The 20,064-nt window shown below is 41.4% G+C and overlaps 1 protein-coding gene across 7 annotated transcripts in view; it reads right to left on the reverse strand.

Annotated features, from left to right (window-relative positions):
• The window catches only part of LOC126198547 (brachyurin-like), a 443,832-nt gene extending 425,172 nt beyond the window's left edge, over positions 1-18,660 (reverse strand). For 2 of the 7 annotated variants that reach the window (XM_049934967.1, XM_049934966.1), the window contains exons 1-3: positions 18,505-18,659; positions 6,409-6,481; positions 2,692-2,842 (exon numbers count right to left, since the gene is read on the reverse strand). In XM_049934967.1, the coding sequence (XP_049790924.1) occupies positions 2,692-2,842; positions 6,409-6,481; positions 18,505-18,561 (281 nt within the window). In that variant the 5' untranslated portion in view covers positions 18,562-18,659. Of the gene's footprint in view, positions 1-2,691; positions 2,843-6,408; positions 6,482-18,504 lie in introns of all 7 variants that reach the window. The other 5 variants (XM_049934965.1, XM_049934968.1, XM_049934964.1 and 2 more) reach the window with 5 other exon arrangements.
• Between the last annotated feature and the right edge of the window lie 1,404 nt (positions 18,661-20,064).

Raw genomic sequence — 20,064 nt, forward strand, 5'->3', positions numbered from 1 at the left:
TATCAAAAGTACACCGATCCAGTGTTTGATAATGGGAGCACTTAATAATTGCAAAAAAATTTAAACGCAATTTCAAGCCTATTGTAAACTTTTTCTCGCTTATAGCGTTGATGTAAAATATTTAACACGGTCATCAAACGTTTGAAGCTGTTTCATACAAGAGACTTCAATTCTTTAAAGAACCTGGGGTTTACTGGTACTGTTATAATCAGAACTAATATTTGCGTTTAGGATACATCACCAGAAGCTCACGTCCACATCCGATTCTTTAAAGAATCGAACTACCATGAATAAAATAGCATTAATACAGCTGTTTTAAGAAAAGCTAGTTCTTCACATATCTCAATACTTACGTCATCAGTCTCCTGAACTCTTCTGAACTATGCGTCTTATAATGATATAATATTGCATATACGTCCATTGTTATATGTAGATGCTGTCTGCAAAATGTTTGTGAACTGAGTTTGCAATGAAGAAGTAATGAATAAAATCGCCATGCCTGAGGAAGTTCTACTGTGTGATCAGCGAAAATATAGTAAGCGATACAGCTTTTTTCTTTCATTGTTTTGTGGCACGTATCAGCGAGAAAAAGTTTCTTAGAGATTTGGAATTATGTGTAAAATTTATTGGAAGTCACTGAGTGGTCTCATCCTCAAATACTGGATGGCTGTAGTCAGGGTAATTTTCGCGCCTTGAGTTACGCTGCCTCAAGATATTAACACAGTTTCTAACTTTAATAGTTGTGATATTCTCTCAAACTTTTAAAACAAGGTTAAACCTCTTAAACATTTGAAATTTCAAACTTCGGTCTATGATTTTAAGGAATACCAACAATCAAATTTTATTGCTCCTGGAAGCTGCTAGTTAGGCTACCTGCAATAAGACCCGTGCACCGTTTTAGACGTTCAGTATTATAGATTACACATGTGACTCACGTTATACCACTGAATGGGATGCGAACCCCAATCTCACCGTCGGGCATCCCTGAAATATTTGTTGTTTCCCATTTCGTCTATAGAAGGTGTTCCAAAACCATCCCCTGACGGAACACTTTGAGAATCCTGGTACTTTGATGGAGCACCTTGTTTATTTTGAAGGTTAATAAAATTTTAAAAATGAACAAAAACTTGTTTTATTTAGTAATTCTTTCAATTTTAAATCATAACTAATAATGCGGAAATCATAATAAAATTAAAAAGAAATAATTACTATCGTCAAAAAAGTCATTTTTTCTTTAGTTTTTTTGCGGAGCACTTATTTACTTCCCATGGAACACTGATGTTCCTCAGAACATAGTTTTTTGTGTGAAACTCAACTGTAGAGTACTGTCTGTAAAACCGAATTGGGATTCCACACGCAATTGGCGACTTATTTATTTTCAATTCTTTCAGCTGCTTCTCTACGCCATGGAAGCCTATTATTATGTTCTCCATACTGGGGTTTCCTTCGTGGATGAATTCTTAAACGCGATAGTTAAAACTTCCGCTTTCCTTTGCTGTCTTCTATTGCCATACCAGACTGGTAAAGGAGCGAGTGAATAGAAGCCTTCGACCCTCTTAGCGATTTATGTAGGACCAGAATATTTTCTTGGTTTGTCGGCAAGACCATTTGCTGTACGCCTCGCCCATCCATCTTGTTACAGGGGCATGAATTCCTAACAACTTTTTCCTGTCGTCATTTGTGCGTTCTTTTTCGAATCGAGAGTACAACAGTTTCCCCAGAATCCTATATTATAGCCACAGGATACTACTGTTCTGCGTTTCGTGAACTCCACCGTTTTATATTTATGAACATTTAAAGTTAGTTGTCAATGCTTGCACCACTTAAAAGCTTATCAGTATCAGACTGGACACTTGTGCATTTTTTTTTCAGGTAGTACTCTAGCACGGATAACTGGATCATCCATAAAAGTACGAGGTTACCATTAATATTGTTTACCGAATCGTTAACATACAACATGAACAGCATGGGTCCCAAGACACTTCCCAGGGACACTTCTGAAGTTACGTCTATCGATGGTTCTCCATCCAAGATAACATGTTGCATCCTCCCCATCAATAAATCCTCTATCCGTTTAAATTACGTTTGGTATCCTACGTGATCGTACTTTCGCTTCCTCAATTATATTAAATAACTCCTGTTTCTCTCCTATTGGTAGTTAAATATTTGCTTAATTTCTCCGATATTTTCCAAAGAACATTGTCATCTACATCTGTAAATATAGAGTCCCGATCACAATACTTTATTAGTTATGTGAATCCTTAGACCGATCTGCTATTTGCCACGTGCCAGCGTTTTGTGGAAAGCAAACTGGGATGTTGTTATTGATGACCTTCAAGAGTATAAAACACGAATTACTGAAAACTATGCAAATCTTTTGTACACTGGAAATAACATTGTGAACGTGTGTACAATGTTGCGATGTATTTCTAAACATCTCATGTTTTTACCTAATCTTGATCATAATTTCTTCCATGATGGTTCATTAAGTCTGTTTCGTTATGTGTTAATGTTTAGGTACCTTAGGATGCTCTGAAGGACCAAAACTGTTAGTAAAATAAAAGAAATTCACATAGCAACAGTCGGTCTGTCTATACATTATGGGTTTCCTTAAAAAAAAAAAAAAGTACTGGAACAGTTAGTTGAGAACGGCTGTGGCTGGAAGTAATTGTATAGTGATGATACACTCACGGGTCGGCGCAGTGAGCGGCGGTAAGAATCCAGGTGTCACTGATGATGGAGCCACCGCAGAAAACCTGTCCCTCAGACACAGTGATGATGAGACCAGCCTGGTACGGGAATTGGCCCAGAGTGGCAACCTCGCCGTTGGTGATGCGTCCAGCTGCACGGAAAAGAAATCAAATCACACATCACACATACAGTGCTAACACATCCACATGCTTACAAACTCGTCCTTGGTACGCACTAAAGCTAATGTTTTCTTACAAGGAGAGACCGATCCTGCGACCCAGCTATTTGACAAACTTGAGTATGTTAGTGGGGGGCTCCTGAGAACGTGGCCACGCCACTACTCTTCCAGTTACGGTAAAATCAAGGTCAAGCGTCAAGGCGCAGGATCCGTTTCGGGCCACACAGAATCGTTAGAACACTCGGAAATAAGAACATTTTATTTTTAAATATCGCACCCACAATCTAATATTTCCTAGGAAATCAAAGAATTCATGATTGCAGTCCGTTGCAGATTTATTTCGAGAGAAAAGCCCTTGCCAAGGTGGTCGATGGTCAAGTGGTGTAAGGCCCAGTTTCGTACCATAGTACTTTTGGGTTCGATTTGTACTTCTTGAAACTTTTCTACTCGCTGGCAGGAAAATTAACACTGTCGCGAAACTGATATACATTGTTGCATAACATATGCATGGTTAGCGTCTAAATTAAATACCAAGGGAGGTGTTTTAATGAATGTAAATCAATTTCACATTTCATTGCATATAGGTCAGAAAATATGTGGGACCAGGAAAATGGTTTTCGAGCAGTGTTCGTTTCACTAGTTCTGTAAAGAATACTATCCGATGCACGTTGACTATGGTTTCTTTCTTAGAGAGAGAGAGGGCGATAGGGAGGGAGACGGGGGGGGGGGGGGGGATATTTCAGTGAAAACTGCAGAATACTTCTGATAAATTTTTCGTCGCTTTCCCTAAAAACAACCACATTTAGTGCAGAACTAAACCCAGAAAAAAAAAGAAAACATCTGCACCAAGGACAAAACATATCGTCGAAGTTCGTAGGCCTGCGTGTTTCTTCTCTTCTTTCTTGTCAGAATATATTTCTTTTGGGGGGTGAATGGAGGGCCTAATTTAGAAATTTTGCGATAGCCTTCATTCACTTGCCAAAGGGTAAAAACACGTCTACATGGTTATCAATATCTTTTGTCCTCTATACAGGGTGGTCCATTGATAGTGACCGGGCCAAATATCTCACGAAATAAGCATCAAACGAAAAAAACTACAAAGAACGAAACTCGTCTAGCTTGAAGGGGGAAACCAGATGGTGCACACCAGTAGCAGACAAATTGCGCGAGAATCGGGAATCTCAAAAACGTCGGTGTTGAGAATGCTACATCAACATCGATTGCACCCGTACCATATTTCTATGCAGCAGGAATTGCATGGCGACGACTTTGAACGTCGTGTAATATGAACCATAGTTTCAGATATATTACAGTTCTAAAACAGAAATGTGTATAAGTTTATAAACATCACAGTCTAATGTTAAATGCCTGTATGTAATGCCTTTTGTGGTTCCACCCACCGTACTAACACTATATGATGTATTTATTTAATCAAGTAATAGAAGTTATTGCTTTGGCAGAAAAATGGAAAGTTGAAAGTAGGCACACATCATAAACTTCTGCTTATTAAAGTATGCTGCAGTATTGATCCGTTAGAAGTAACTGCACTGTGCCGCAAATACGTCTTCCTACATTTCCTGTTAGACAGTTAGTTACGTGTTCCATTGATCAATCTCACGGTAACCGTTATCATGTGGAACGTGTCAAGTGCATAAGAAATGCACACACCAATCAAGATTTTTTTTTTAAAGCTTAAAATTTTTATTATATGCCCCATCTGGCACAAAATGCATATATTATACCTATAGATTTATGTATTCCTATTCAAGAATTCATCTATGGTACAGAAGAAGTTGTCAAGGAGATATGATTTCAGTTTATTTTTAAAACCATTACTGCTCTCTGTCAGACATTTTATTTCTTGTGGTAATTTATCGAAAAGTTTTACAGCAGCATACTTTACCCCTCTCTGTGCCAAACAGGTTAAGTAGAGGATAGTGTAAGTCTTTCTTTCTTCTGGTATTATAACCATGAATGTCACTGTTGTTTTCAAACTGGTCCGTGTTGTTGAGAACAAATTTTATTACCTAGTAAATTTACTGTGAGGCTGTTGTAACAATTCCTTAACTTTTAAACAGATTCCTAAAAGACGCGCGACTAAGAGCCGCACACATTATTCTAACACTTTCTTTTGAGCAATGAATACATTTTGCCTAAGTTTATGACATCAGAGAGTGAAAGTATGCAAAGTATGTTAGCTTGCTAATTTCTATATCCTCAAAATTAGCAATTATTCTGATTGCAAAAGTTACTGAATCTAGTCGCTTCAGGAGATCCAAAATATGAATTTTCCAATTAAGATTCTCATCCATATGTACACCCAAAAACTTAGTACGCTCTACCCTGCCTACTGACTTCTGTTGATGTTTTATATCTATTAAAGGAATTGGACTCCTTGCACTAGAAATTTGGATGTACTGTGTTTTTTCAAGGTTCAGAACAAGCCCATTCGCATAAAACCAATCTATAACTTTTCCAAAGACATTATTTGTATCATTTTTTACTGGATTAACAATGATGCTTGTATCATCAGCAAACAGTGTCAGTTTAGTTTCTTGTTTCAGATAAGAAAGGAGGTCATTCACATATATCAAGTACGGAAGGGTACCGATGATCGAACCCTGTGGAGCACCTAATGTAATTTCACCCCAATTAGATGAAGTGGGAAACTTCCTTAAATCACTTAAACCGTATAAAGAAACATTTTTCTTCATGTTCTGTAGATATGACTTAAACGACTCGTATTATATTCCATTTATATCACAGAATTGTAATTTCTGTAATATAATGTCTGGTTCACACAATCGAACGCTTTGGATAAGTAACAGAAAATACCTATTGGTGACATTTTACTAGTTAAAGACTATTATGTTGGCAGTGAAATTGTATATTGCTGTCTCATTGGAACAGCATTTTTGAAATCCACACAGTGATTTACTAAATATCCCGTTACTGTTGAGATCGGTACCACCCTTGAGTATTCTCGACGATTTTTGAAAATGCTGTAAAGAAGGATACTGGCCGGTAATGTTTGACACCTGTGTGTAGACTTCAACATTTAGCCCTGTTACTCACAGCTGTTCGAACAGGGCACTGATGGGGGAAGCTGGAGCGCTTAGCTGACTTGACTGTGCTGCCGCAGTGCAAATGTCGGCCAGGGCTGTATTGAATCACGTTTGTTAACCTTGGATGCGGCTTCGCTGTGGGTCTATCTCATTAGCCAGCCCTTCAATTGTTATGCACGTCAAATAGTGGTTCTGTCCCATTTTTCTACTGAAACAAAGATTGTCTAATGTGAAGCCAATTTGGATGACGCATCGTCTTTAAAAGATATGCTGGCATCGTACTAGCACCGACCTCAGTTCAAACCGTGGTCTTACTCCCCTGCTTGCTGCATACAGTTTTGTGAAGTGGTAGAAGTATATGTCATGGACTATGAGCAAGTGAACAATCTCGTCTCCGTTTCAGAAAGTCTTTCGTCTTCCCCCAGTATCAGGTGCGAGTTTACAATCTAGTGTAACACAGTGTTCTGTACTTACCACCCTTGAGGACTTTGACGGGCACTGAAACGTGCTGCCTCATAGGCTTGACGTCACTCCAGTTCACCGCAGCCTGAAAGAGACAAGAAGACGTCGATTAGTGTTGGCAGTTTGTATGAAAAAAGTGCTTTGATAACAATAAGCAGCACAAAATAATATGACACAGGGTGAATACAGCTAAGTGATAAACACGTAGGACTATTCTTAATATGTAGATTGGGCCATAAGGAATGGCCTCACCTGATAATATTCAGACTAGACGACATTAGAAGCAAAATTATCTATGTGAATAAGGTTTCGCAACATTCCAGAAGTGTTTATATGAGAACAACTGTATGAACACAACGTTCTTTACACTGAAGGAGCGAGAGAGGTGGTGCAGTGATGAGACACCAGATCAGCATTCGCGAAGACGGCCTTTCAAATACTCGTCTATTCATACAGATTTAGGCTTTCAATAGCATCCAGAGATGGCTTAAGCCAACTACTAGAATGGTGGCTTTGGAAAGGATTCGGCTGATTTACTTCCTCAACGTGAGCTTGTACTGCCGGCCTCTGTGGACGAGCGGTTCTAGGCGCTTCAGTCCGGAACCGCGCTGCTGCTACGGTCGCAGGTTCGAATCCTGCCTCGGGCATGGATGTGTGTGTTGTCCTTAGGTTAGTTAGGTTTAAGTGGTTCTAAGTTCTAGGGGACTGATGGTCTCAGATGTTAAGTCCCATAGTGCTTAGAGCCATTTGAACCATTTTGAACAAGCTTGTACTCTGTCACCAACGACTTCATCGTCGACGGGGAATTAAATCCTAACCTTCCCTGTTTCTTTAACTAACAACATGCGGTTCGTTTTCGACGTACACTATCTGTCCCAAAGTATCTATACACATTTTAGTGGCCATTAATATGGGCTGTCTGCACCCTTCGCCTTTATGAAGGCTCAGACTCTGCAAGGCACCCGAATCTTCCTCAAGAGCTGAAACCAGAGAAGGTAGTGATCTTGGACCGTGGGATCTGGAGCGAAGTCGACGTCGTAACTCATTTCAAAGGTTTTTCTACTGGGTTCGGGTTCGGATTGTGGGCAGGCGAGTCCATTTCAGAAATGTTATTGTCCACAAACTATTGACTCGCAGATGCTGCTTTACGAAAGGGACCATTACATTTACATATATATTCCGCAAGCCACCATACGGTGCATGGCGAGGGATACGTTATATCACTACTAATCATTTCCCTTCCAGTTCCACTCGCAAACAGAGAGGGGGAAAACGACCGACTACATGCTTCCGTACGAGCCCTAATTTCCCTTATCTTCGTGGTTCTTACGCGAAGCGTACGATGGCGGCAGTACGACGATTCTGCAGTCAGCTTCAAATGCCGGTTGTCTAAATTTTCTCAATAGCATTTCTCGAAAAGAACGTCATCTTCCCTCCATGGATCCCCATTCCAGTTCCCAAAGCACCTTTGTAAACTTGCGTGCTGATCGAACCTACCAGAACCAATCTACAAGTAGCACCTCACTACTGAATAGCTTTGATCTCTTCCTTCGATCCGATCTCGTGGGGATACTAAACACTCGAACGGATCGCACTAGTGTACCATACTCGGTCTCCTTTACAGATGAGCCACACTCTCCTAAAACTCTCACAATAAATCGTAGGCAACCATTTTCCACTACAATCCATCCATGCTCGTTACATTTCATATCACTTTGCAACGTTACGCCTAGATATTTTTTCGACGTGACTATGTCAAGTAACACATTAATTATGCTGTATTCGATTATTTCTCCTGCTCACCTGCATTAACCTCCATTTTCCTACATTAAGAGGTAGCTGCCATTCGTAACACCAAATAAAATTTTGGTTTCAGTGGTCTTGTATCCTCCTACAGTCACTGAAGGACGACGTCTTCCCATACATCACCAGGAAACAGCAGGAGATTGCTGCTCACACTGTCCCTCAGACCATTATATATATATAGAATAACGGCAGTCGTACCACACTTCCGTGCGACACTCCAGACGATGCCTTTGTCTCTGGGTCCTATAACTTAAGAAATCTTCAAGCCACTGACATAACTGGAAACCTATTCAGTACTGTCATCCTGATACAGTCATCGCCTCCGAATTGCTCTTCTACTGTACACAGTACACAGTGGTGTAAAACGTCTTCATATCTTTTCGCATTTAGCGTTTTCTTAAGCGAAAGACGACGCTCCTACCTAAAACACGAAAAACGCCCCCGTACCGCCATTCTGTAACACCATCTTTACCGTTCTCGAAGGATCCCGCAAACTCAAACCCTTCCATCGGATTACCACAGCGTACAGCATGATTCACCACTCCAAATCCCTCGTTTCGAGCCATCCACTGTCCAGTGACGACGCTCTTTACATCATCTTAGGCATCGCTTACCATTGAGTACAGAAATGTGTGGCTTCTGAGGAACTGCTCGACCATTCGTCCTCATTACTTGTAGCTCCTTGCACACATTTTGCTGTCTGGACTACTGGTAGTACATTAGTCCACGAATGATACCTTCCGCTGATGTCATGTGGTTTTTTGTAACCACTCTCTGCAGTGCTCGACGGGCCCAGTCCATGAGTACATGAGGCCTACATAGTCGTCCCTAGGCGTTTCCGCTTCACAGTCACGTCGGCAAAAGTCTACTTGGGCAGTTTCAGAACGGTCGAAATGTCCCTGATGAAACTTTTCCTGGGATAACATCCAGAGACTAGTCCACGTTCGAACCTACTGAGCTCTCCTGACCGACTCAGTGTGCTGTTACTGTTTCTCTACTGAAAACAGAATTGTATTGTATTGTATGTTAACCGGGGACCTAGAAACGACGGAGATGCTCCGTCAGCGCCGCAGCCGCAGTGGTCCACAAACCCACGACGACTACCGAGGCCGACTTCATCCCTCCGCCACCCTACACCGAACCACTCTTTCAGGGTTGTTGTGCGGTTCGGCCCCCGGTGTGGACCCCCCCCCCCCCCCCCCCCCCCAGGGAACGTCTCACACCAGACGAATGTAACCCCTATGTTTGCGTGGTAGAGTAATAGTGGTGTACGCGTACGTGAAGAACTTGTTTGCTCAGCAATCGGCGATATAGTGTAGTTTAGGTGGAATAAGGGGATACACGTAACGTGTATCCACAGGACATGTGCCCTGTAACTGAAGAAGTGTCATGATGATCTCTCCATTGGCAAAAGATTTCGGAATAGTCCCCCATTCGGATCTCCGGGAGGGGACTGCCAAGGGGGAGGTTACCATGAGAAAAAGATTGAATAATCAACGAAAGGATTACGTTCTACGAGTCGGGGCGTGGAATGTCAGAAGCTTGAACGTGCTAGGGAAACTAGAAAATCTGAAAAGGGAAATGCAAAGGCTCAATCTAGATATAGTAGGGGTCAGTGAAGTGAAGTGGAAGGAAGACAAGGATTTCTGGTTAGATGAGTATCGGGTAATATCAACAGCAGCAGAAAATGGTATAACAGGTGTAGGATTCGTTATGAATTGGAAGGTAGGGCAGAGGGTGTGTTACTGTGAACAGTTCAGTGACCGGGTTGTTCTAATCAGAATCGACAGCAGACCAACACCGATAACGATAGTTCAGGTATACATGCCGACGTCGCAAGCTGAAGATGAACAGATAGAGAAAGTGTATGAGGATATTGAAAGGGTAATGCAGTATATAAAGGGGGACGAAAATCTAATAGTCATGGGCGACTGGAATGCAGTTGTAGGGCCGGCCGCGGTGGTCTAGCGGTTCAGTCCGGAGCCGCGCGACTGCTACGGTCGCAGGTTCGAATCCTGCCTAGGGCGTGGATGTGTGTGATGTCCTTAGGTTAGTTAGATTTAAGTAGTTCTAAGTTCTAGGGGACTGATGACCTCAGATGTTAAGTCCCATAGTGCTCAGAGCCGTTGAGCAGTTGTAGGGGAAGGAGTAGAAGAAAAGGTTACAGGAGAATATGGGCTTGGGACAAGGAATGAAAGAGGAGAAAGACTAATTGAGTTCTGTAACAAGTTTCAGCTAGTAATAGCGAATACCCTGTTCAAGAATCGCAAGAGGAGGAGGTATACTTGGAAAAGGCCGGGAGATACGGGAAGATTTCAATTAGATTACATCATGGTCGGACAGAGATTCCGAAATCAGATACTGGATTGTAAGGCATACCCAGGAGCAGATATAGACTCAGATCACAATATAGTAGTGATGAAGAGTAGGCTGAAGTTCAAGAGATTAGTCAGGAAGAATCAATACGCAAAGAAGTGGGATACGGAAGTACTAAGGAATGACGAGATACGTTTGAAGTTCTCTAACGCTATAGATACAGCAATAAGGAATAGCGCAGTAGGCAGAACAGTTGAAGAGGAATGGACATCTCTAAAAAGGACTATCACACAAGTTGGGAAGGAAAACATAGGTACAAAGAAGGTAGCTGCGAAGAAACCATGGGTAACAGAAGAAATACTTCAGTTGATTGATGAAAGGAGGAAGTACAAACATGTTCCGGGAAAATCAGGAATACAGTAATACAAGTCGCTGAGGAATGAAATAAATAGGAAGTGCAGGGGAGCTAAGACGAAATGGCTGTAGGAAAAATGTGAGGACATCGAAAAAGATATGATTGTCGGAAGGACAGACTCAGCATACAGGAAAGTCAAAACAACCTTTGGTGACATTAAAAGCAACGGTGGTAACATTAAGAGTGCAACGGGAATTCCACTGTTAAATGCAGAGGAGAGAACAGATAGGTGGAAAGAATACATTGAAAGCCTCTATAAGGGTGAAGATTTGTCTGATGTGATAGAAGAAGAAACAGGAGTCGATTTAGAAGAGATAGGAGATCCAGTATTAGAATCGGAATTTAAAAGAGCTTTGGAGGACTTACGGTCAAATAAGGCAGAAGGGATAGATAACATTCCATCAGAATTTCTAAAATTATTGGGGAAGTGGCAACAAAACGACTATTCACGTTGGTGTGTAGAATATATGAGTCTGGCGACATACCATCTGACTTTCGGAAAAGCATCATCCACACAATTCCGAAGACGGCAAGAGCTGACAAGTGCGAGAATTATCGCACAATCAGCTTAACAGCTCATGCATCGAAGCTGCTTACAAGAATAATATACAGAAGAATGGAAAAGAAAATTGAGAATGCGCTAGGTGACGATCAGTTTGGCTTTAGGAAAAGTAAAGGCACGAGAGAGGCAATTCTGACGTTACGGCTAATAATGGAAGCAAGACTAAAGAAAAATCAGGACACTTTCATAGGATTTGTCGACCTGGAAAAAGCGTTCGACAATATAAAATGGTGCAAGCTGTTCGAGATTCTGAAAAAAAGTAGGGGTAAGCTATAGGGAGAGACGGGTCATATACAATATGTACAACAACCAAGAGGGAATAATAAGAGTGGACGATCAAGAACGAAGTTCTCGTATTAAGAAGGGTGTAAGACAAGGCTGTAGCCTTTCGCGCCTACTCTTCAATCTGTACATCGAGGAAGCAATGATGGAAATAAAAGAAAGGTTCAGGAGTGGAATTAAAATACAAGGTGAAAGGATATCAATGATACGATTCGCTGATGACATTGCTATCCTGAGTGAAAGCGAAGAGGAATTAAATGATCTGCTGAACGAAATGAACAGTCTAATGAGTATACAGTATGGTTTGAGAGTAAATCGGAGAAAGGCGAAGGTAATGAGAAGTTGTAGAAATGAGAACAGCGAGAAACTTAACATCAGGATTGATGGTCACGAAGTCAATGAAGTTAAGGAATTCTGCTACCTAGGCAGTAAAATAACCAATGACGGACGGAGCACGGAGGACATCAAAAGCAGACTCGCTATGGCAAAAAAGGCATTTCTGGCCAAGAGAAGTCTACTAATATCAAATACCGGCCTTAATTTGAGGAAGACATTTCGGAGGATGTACGTCTGGAGTACAGCATTGTATGGTAGTGAAACATGGACTGTGGGAAAACCGGAACAGAAGAGAATCGAAGCATTTGAGATGTGGTGCTATAGACGAATGTTGAAAATTAGGTGGACTGATAAGGTAAGGAATGAGGAGGTTCTACGCAGAATCGGAGAGGAAAGAAATATGTGGAAAATACTGATAAGGAGAATGGACAGGATGATATGACATCTGCTAAGACATGAGGGAATGACTTCCATGGTACTAGAGGGAGCTGTAGAGGGCAAAAACTATAGAGGAAGACAGAGATTGGAATACGTAAAGCAAATAATTGAGGACATAGGTTGCAAGTGCTACTCTGAGATGAAGAGGTTAGCACAGGAAAGGAATTCGTGGCGGGCCGCATCAAACCAGTCAGTAGACTGATGACAAAATGGGCATCAGACACAGCTGGGAAGAGGTGACAGTTAAGTTGCGGTAAGGGTGTCAACGGCATACATGGATCTATTCGGAAACTGCTAGTTTTCAGAGATAACTGGGACAGTTCACTGTAAGTACTCGGGCCATACATTTTTCTTGTTGTTTTTAACTTGAGTTAATTTTTTTATTTTTATTTCCATCTATAGTATTTCACAGTTCAAAATTGCTCTCCACACAAGGGCGCCATCTCACTGTAAACATTCAACAGCTGATAACAGCAATACAGCCATCTGATAAAGAAAAAAATGTTCATAACCAATAGTTATAAAAAACCATAAAATATTTGCAAAATGTGTCGTCAACTTAGTACGTGCTAGCTGTGATTGTTGTTGAGGTCTACAGTATGAAGACTGTTTTGATGTAGCTCTTGAATCTCCATCCCTATGTGGCTATACAACCATTTTAAACTGCTTACTGTAGTCTAGCCCCAGACTTTCTCTACAATTTTATTCCCAGCACTTCTCTCCATTACTGAATTGATGATTCTTTGAAGTCAGGATGTATCCTATCACCCGAGCCCCTTTTTTAGACAAATTGTGCTCTAAATTTCTTTTTTCCCCATTTAGATTTAGTATCGTTTTGTTAGTCTTTCGACCTACCCATCTATTCCTCAGCCATCTCCTGTAGCAGCACATTTCAAACGCTTCTAATCTTTTGTTGTTTAAACTGCTTATCGTCCACATTTCACTTCCATGTAGCATTATATTTCACAGAAAAACTTTAACTAAAATTCTTATTCGACGTTAATAGATCTCTCTTTCTTCAGCACTGTTTTCCTTGCTTTTACCAATTTGCATTTTTTGTACTTTCTATACCGTCCAAATAGAAAAACTCCTGTACTACTTTCAGTGCCTCATCCCCTTATCAAGTTCTGTCACAATTGCCTAATTTAATCTGCCTGCATCCCACTATCCTCGTCACTTTTGCTGACGTTTATTTTAGATAGTCTTTTCAAGACTCTATCAATTCCATCACCCACTCTGACGGAATTATAATGCGATCGGTAGACCTCAAACAGTTAATTTCTCGTCCCTGGACATTAATTCCCTTTACCAAATTTTCCTTGTGTAATCTCCCCACGAAAAATTACCCTCTACCACGCAATAATTAATAATGGTCAATCAAATCATCCACATTTATTTACGTTTGAAAAGTATCCGATCAGATTTTTTAGTAATATATGCGCCGACAGCTCGTCGACGCCAAGGTATTTTGCTAGTACGTTTATTCTTTGGAATAACAGAGATACAGAGATGTATGCTCCATGGTTATTATAGAGGGAGAAAGGAACAGCTTCGGAAGTATCGGTTGGAAGTTTGTGAGATTGCTAAAAGAGACAATTTTACTCTTCTTCGCGCTAAAGCGAGTTAGGAACGTTTGTGCCGCTAGCGTGATAGATAAAGAGAAAGACAGCCTGTAAAAGCAAAGTATATGAGACTTGAAATCCACAGAAAACGGAACATGTACGGAAATGGATTCAATATACAATTTTCCTCAGAAATAAGGTTTGTGACCATTTTATTCTTGAGTGAATGACGAATGAGTTCTCTGCCTGAATCATTGATGATTGTCTGGGGCCTGTAATTAATTGGGAAGTTTCAGCTGTGACGAAGAGAGCCTGCAATCTCTGAGTTTTTTTTTTATAAATCGTCCAAAAAGGCTTCGTCCACATCTGAAATTTTAGATCTGTCGTAAACTGAACGAATTGTTCAAACGATCGATTTTCCCAACTGAATGCAGCGCTTAATAAAAATAACAAATGTAAAGATCTTTTCCAGCAAGCCAGCCGCTGAATATTAAGACGAAGGGCTCCACCAGAGATTCTACTAGGCTGATTTCACGTAAATAATATATTTAAACTGTACACAGATAAAGGACGAGAGAGAGAGAGAGAGAGAGAGAGAGAGAGTGAATTAAATTCTAGAAAATACTCAGAATCCTCCATAAGCATAATTGTTTGTCTGTCTTTTCACGGATCAGCCTACATATAAACCACGAAGCCCTGACTTTATTGTACCGATTTATGTGTGAGAGTGAAGGAGTAATAAAGGCGACAGATACACCTCTGTACAGACAAAACATTACACCAAGTTAGCGGCAAGCTGCATTCACACATACTTCCATCATTTAAAGTAGAGAGAATTCATTATACTTGGTTTCTTCACCACTTGCCCGATGTGCAGACTGAATAGCGTGGTAACTGATATTATACGTATTATAAAAGAGACGTAAGTACTATGTAATTTCGCCACTATTATCCACTCTGAACTTGTAAACTAGGTATGAAATACTGTGTTCATAAAGATGATATGTGTTGTGCTGCCCAGAGACCGCAGCACCACAGCGAAGTCAGCAACAAGAATCGATGCCACCGATACATGCGGGGGCTCGCTACAATTCGCAACAACCAATAGGAGGCCCTCCTAAAGACCACGACTCTCCCCCAATACCGCAGCGCCCTCACATTGTGGTCAAAATAGTGTTGAGCATCCAAGAACTCGGTCCCAGTCGAGACCTCAGCTTCAGCAGTCAGCGGTTGTGATGTTTCAGATGGAGATACACTTTTGTCAAGGTTGAACGTTGTACTTCAGGAGCACAGTTTGTGATAGATTGCATCAAGTAATTTTTTGTTAGTTCATCACAATTGTAGATTATTCAGTACTTGTGTGGCAAATATTTTATGTGATAAAGTGAACTAATACTTCATGTGTTCTAGTGTTATGAGCCTCCTCGCGGAGCAATCAAAGAACCCGCAGTTGTGGACGGACGATTCTATTTATTTGACGCATAAGTTGATAACGTTTTTGCTTTTCACGTTAGTATTCCGGCTGATATGGGTTTATTTAACGATTTTCATTTTTTATTTGTAGTTCACTGTTGCCATTTTGGTTTATATATTGTCATTTTTTCATTTGGAGATAGTGAGTGGAGATGTGCACGCTAGAAAATGGAGTACCAAATGGAGAAATCAGAACATTTCCGACATATTCTTCTATTTGAGCTGTATAGTGGGGTGACAGCAGCGGAGGCAGCTAATAACATTTGCGCCGTGTATAGGGATAATGCTGTTGGACAGAGCAAGGCAAGAAAATGTTTTTCTCGTTAAAAAAAATGTTAAAATGTGTGTGAAATCTTATGGGACTTAACTGCTAAATTATCCTAAGGAAAAACGCATACACCAATGCCCGAGGGAGGACTCGAACCTCCGCCGGGACCAGCCGCACAGTCCATGACTGCAGCGCCTTAGACCACTCGGCTAATCCCGCGCGGCTTTTCTCGTTTTAAGCAGAATCGTTTTGACATTAGTGACTTTCCACGTTCAGGAAGATCTTCGGGATTTGATGAAGATCGCTTAAACGCATTAATCCACAATAATTCACATAATTGTACTTGAGAACTGTCAGATGTGATGAAGTGTGATCATTCCACCATCGTCAAACATTTTCATACAATGGAGGAGATCTAAATCTCAAAATCAGAAAAGTCAGAGGGTGGCCATATGTGCACCTGTTCTTGCTCGTCAACTAGTTCATGAAAAACTCCGAACATTCCTGTCCTGTATCGTTTCTGGTGACGAGAAATGGTGTCTTCATGCTAAGTAAAAGAAAGGGATGATTAAGCCCAAACAAAGCAGGAACTCCCTGTACAAAGACGTGCATGCATCCACAAATGTAATATATTCATCTGGTGAAATAGTGACAGTGTGGTGTACTACGAATTGCTTCCACCACGGGTAATCATCCCTACTGACATTTATTGTCAACAACTGAGACGTCTTGCAGACTCAATACAGGAACAACGACCAGGACGTCTGCGCAAAGTTATGCTACTCCACGATAATGCACGATCGTAACATGGTAGACTGACAAAAAACGCTAAATAGGAGCTGGTTGGTAGGTCATTTCGCATCAACTTTATTCACGTTGCTCCCTCAGATTTTGTCCTTTTCCGATCTCTAACAGACGACTTCAGGGAATTTCCTTTCCAGATGAAAATGAGCTCCGAAAGTGGTTCCACGAGTTCTTCGTCTCAGAATCACGTGATTTCTACGGTCACGGAATCGAAAAGTTAACTCAGCATTGGAAGACTGTTGCAGGTAGTGAAGGAAATATGCACTACTGGCCATTAAAATTGCTACACCAAGAAGAAATGCAGATGATAAATGGGTATTCATTGGACAAATGTATTATACTAGAACTTGCATGTGATTACATTTTCACGCAATTTGGGTGCATAGATCCTGAGAAATCAGTACCCAGAGCAACCACCCCTGGCCGTAATAACGGCCTTGATACACCTGGGCATTGAGTCAAACAGAGCTTGGATGGCGTGTGCACGTACACCTACTCATGCAGCTTCAACACGATGCCACAGTTCATCAAGAGTAGTGACTGGCGTATTGTGATGAGCCAGTTGCTCGGCCACCATTAACCAGACGTTTTCAGTTGGTGAGAGATCTGGAGAATGTGCTGGCCAGGGCAGCAGTCGAACATTTTCTGTATCCAGAAAGGCCCGTACAGGGCCTGCAACATGCGGTCGTGCATCATCCTGCTGAAATGTAGGGTTTCGCAGGGATCGAATGAAGGGTAGAGCCACGGGTCGTAACACATCTGAAATGTAACGTCCACTGTTCAAAGTGCCGTCAATGCGAACAAGAGGTGACCGAGACGTGTAACCAGTGGCACCCCATACCATCACGCCGGGTGATACGCCAGTATGGCGATGACGAATACACGCTTCCAATGTGCGTTCACCGCGATGTCGCCAAACACGGATGCAACCATCACGATGCTGTAAACAGAACCTGGATTCATCCGAAAAAATGACGTTTTGCCATTATTGCACCCAGGTTCGTCGTTGAGTACACCATCGCAGGCGCTTCTGTCTGTGACGCAGCGTCAAGGGTAACCGTAGCCATGGTCTCGGAGCTGATAGTCCATGCTGCTGCAAACGTCGTCGAACTGTTCGTGCAGATGGTTGTTGTCTTGCAAATGTCCCCATCTGTTAACTCAGGGATCGAGACGTGGCTGTACGATCCGTTACAGCCATGCGGATAAGATGCCTGTCATCTCGACTGCTAGTGATACGAGGCCGTTGGAATCCAGCATGGCGTTCCGTAATACCCTCCTGAACCCAACGATTCCAGCTATAATCCGACCTTTATCAAAGTCGGAAACGTGATGGTACGCATTTCGCCTCCTTACATGAGGCATCACAACAACGTTTCACCAGGCAACGCCTGTCAACTGCTGTTTGTGTATGAGAAACCGGTTGGAAACTTTCCTCATGTCAGCACGTTGTAGGTGTCGCTACCGGCGCCAACCTTGTGTGAATGCTCTGAAAAGCTAATCATTTGCATATCACAGCACCTTCTTCCTGTCGGTTAAATTTCGCGTCTGTAGCACGTCATCTTCGTGGAGTAACAATTTTAATGGCCAGTAGTGTATGATCGATGTCTAAAGTTTCTGTTATGTGTATCTGTTTTGTTTGTTAAACTCACCGAAAAACGCTATGAACGTATGCACTAACCCAATAGTTTCGTCTGGTCACAGCAGTGTGGAGAACCGAAGTCGTCCAGACATGCGAACATTTGGCGCAAAGGAGTCTGGCGTCTCACCATGCGGGACAGCGCAACAAACGGCAGCAGCATCGCATGGCTAGTGCTGAAGTTGAGCAAATTGAGACAGAGTCCCTCACCTGAGCTGCAATGACTGTGGCGGCCAGGACCAGGAGGTGCAGGCTGAGAGTCGTCATGGCGATGGCGTGTCTCTGCTCCACCGGTCAGCCCCTTATATATCCCACACCAGTGCACACCTCGTAGGGCCCTCCACTTAAACCTCGCCCTTCAACCGATGATGTCAGCAGTCAAAGATATGATGGCTACAAATGACGAACACGTCGCGTTTCTTCACAGCGATAACCAGTCGATCAAGGAACGAACAGGTGGATCACTTCTCAAGTGGTGCATTGCTATTTCCAGATATCCCCTCCCCCCTTTGATTGCACAAGTTATCTTTACAAAAATGTTACCAAATGATTTCACAATAACAAGTGTGCTAGAATCAATTCTGGTTCTGAAAAGCCCCGCGGGATTAGCCGATGTAAGCTTAGAGACTGATGACCTTAGCAGTTAAGTCCCACAAGATTTCACACACATTTGAACATTTTTGGTTCTGAAAATTACTTTCGTTGTCCTCAATCTCGTCAGGATTTTACACAAATCTCATATTTCAAAGATTTAAGTAATTGAAGCACAAATTTTAAGATAAAATTTCATTCAAGGTCTATATTTTTATTAGTATTTAATTTTTTAGACTTAGACCAAAACTACTAGAAACAATTGTCTTAGTAATATTATGAATACTCTGTTACATACAATTTTCAAAGATTCTCGTTTTTTTTTATTTTCTCGCAGAACCTTCGTCTTTCCTGTCCCTCTTCAACATCCAGTAAAAGTCGACCATCGTACTATCATTCCAGTTCCTTATAACTGAATCAAATGTGGGTTCTAGGTGAAACACTGTATACTGTATTAACTAAATGAAACACTTTTTAGCCTGTTTCACAAATTTTTACTATTACTGTACGACCTAGCTTTCGTGCATAATTGACTCCAAAGATGAGAACTAAGCAAAGATAAACATATCAACTCTCTAAACTATCGATTCTTGACTTAACTGTAAAAATTATCTCTGCTGACAATTTTGACAAAATTATACATAAATTTACAAAATTCATTAGGGCAGCATTTACAATAACTGTGACTAAGCATGCGTTGAGGTAGAGATATTCTCTGAAATGGAATTGATGTGAATGTAGGCACCAAGATGTTTCTTCTGTGTAGAGGTTGCAATATTGTCTAAAAGTGATGAATAACTGAACTAAGTTTGTTTATTCAGCTATACATGTGGCGATATACTCCTCTGTTTCTTAATTTCCAAAACTTCTGACTGAGTGAGCTTTGTATCCTTTCCCTTTATGTGGAGGATTTCGGTATCTATGATGCATTTTTGACCTCCCGTTATGAAATATTTGACAAAGAATGAATCTGGCTTCCTTCGTCTTCAACATCTGTTGTGCTCTCTGAGCCTAAGCGTAGCGCAGATTGACTTCCACATCTGACAGATACTGATAAAATTTGTGAAAGTAGGCTAAAAACGTGCTTCGTTTATTTAACACTATCGTTCCATCTTCCCGGGTGTGTCTTCTCCTTTTAATATCCTGGAGGAAGTGTTCTCCTTGGTTTTCACTACAATG

This window comes from Schistocerca nitens, chromosome 8 (assembly GCF_023898315.1).
Source record: "Schistocerca nitens isolate TAMUIC-IGC-003100 chromosome 8, iqSchNite1.1, whole genome shotgun sequence".
In the NCBI taxonomy this organism is placed as follows: domain Eukaryota; kingdom Metazoa; phylum Arthropoda; class Insecta; order Orthoptera; family Acrididae; genus Schistocerca; species Schistocerca nitens.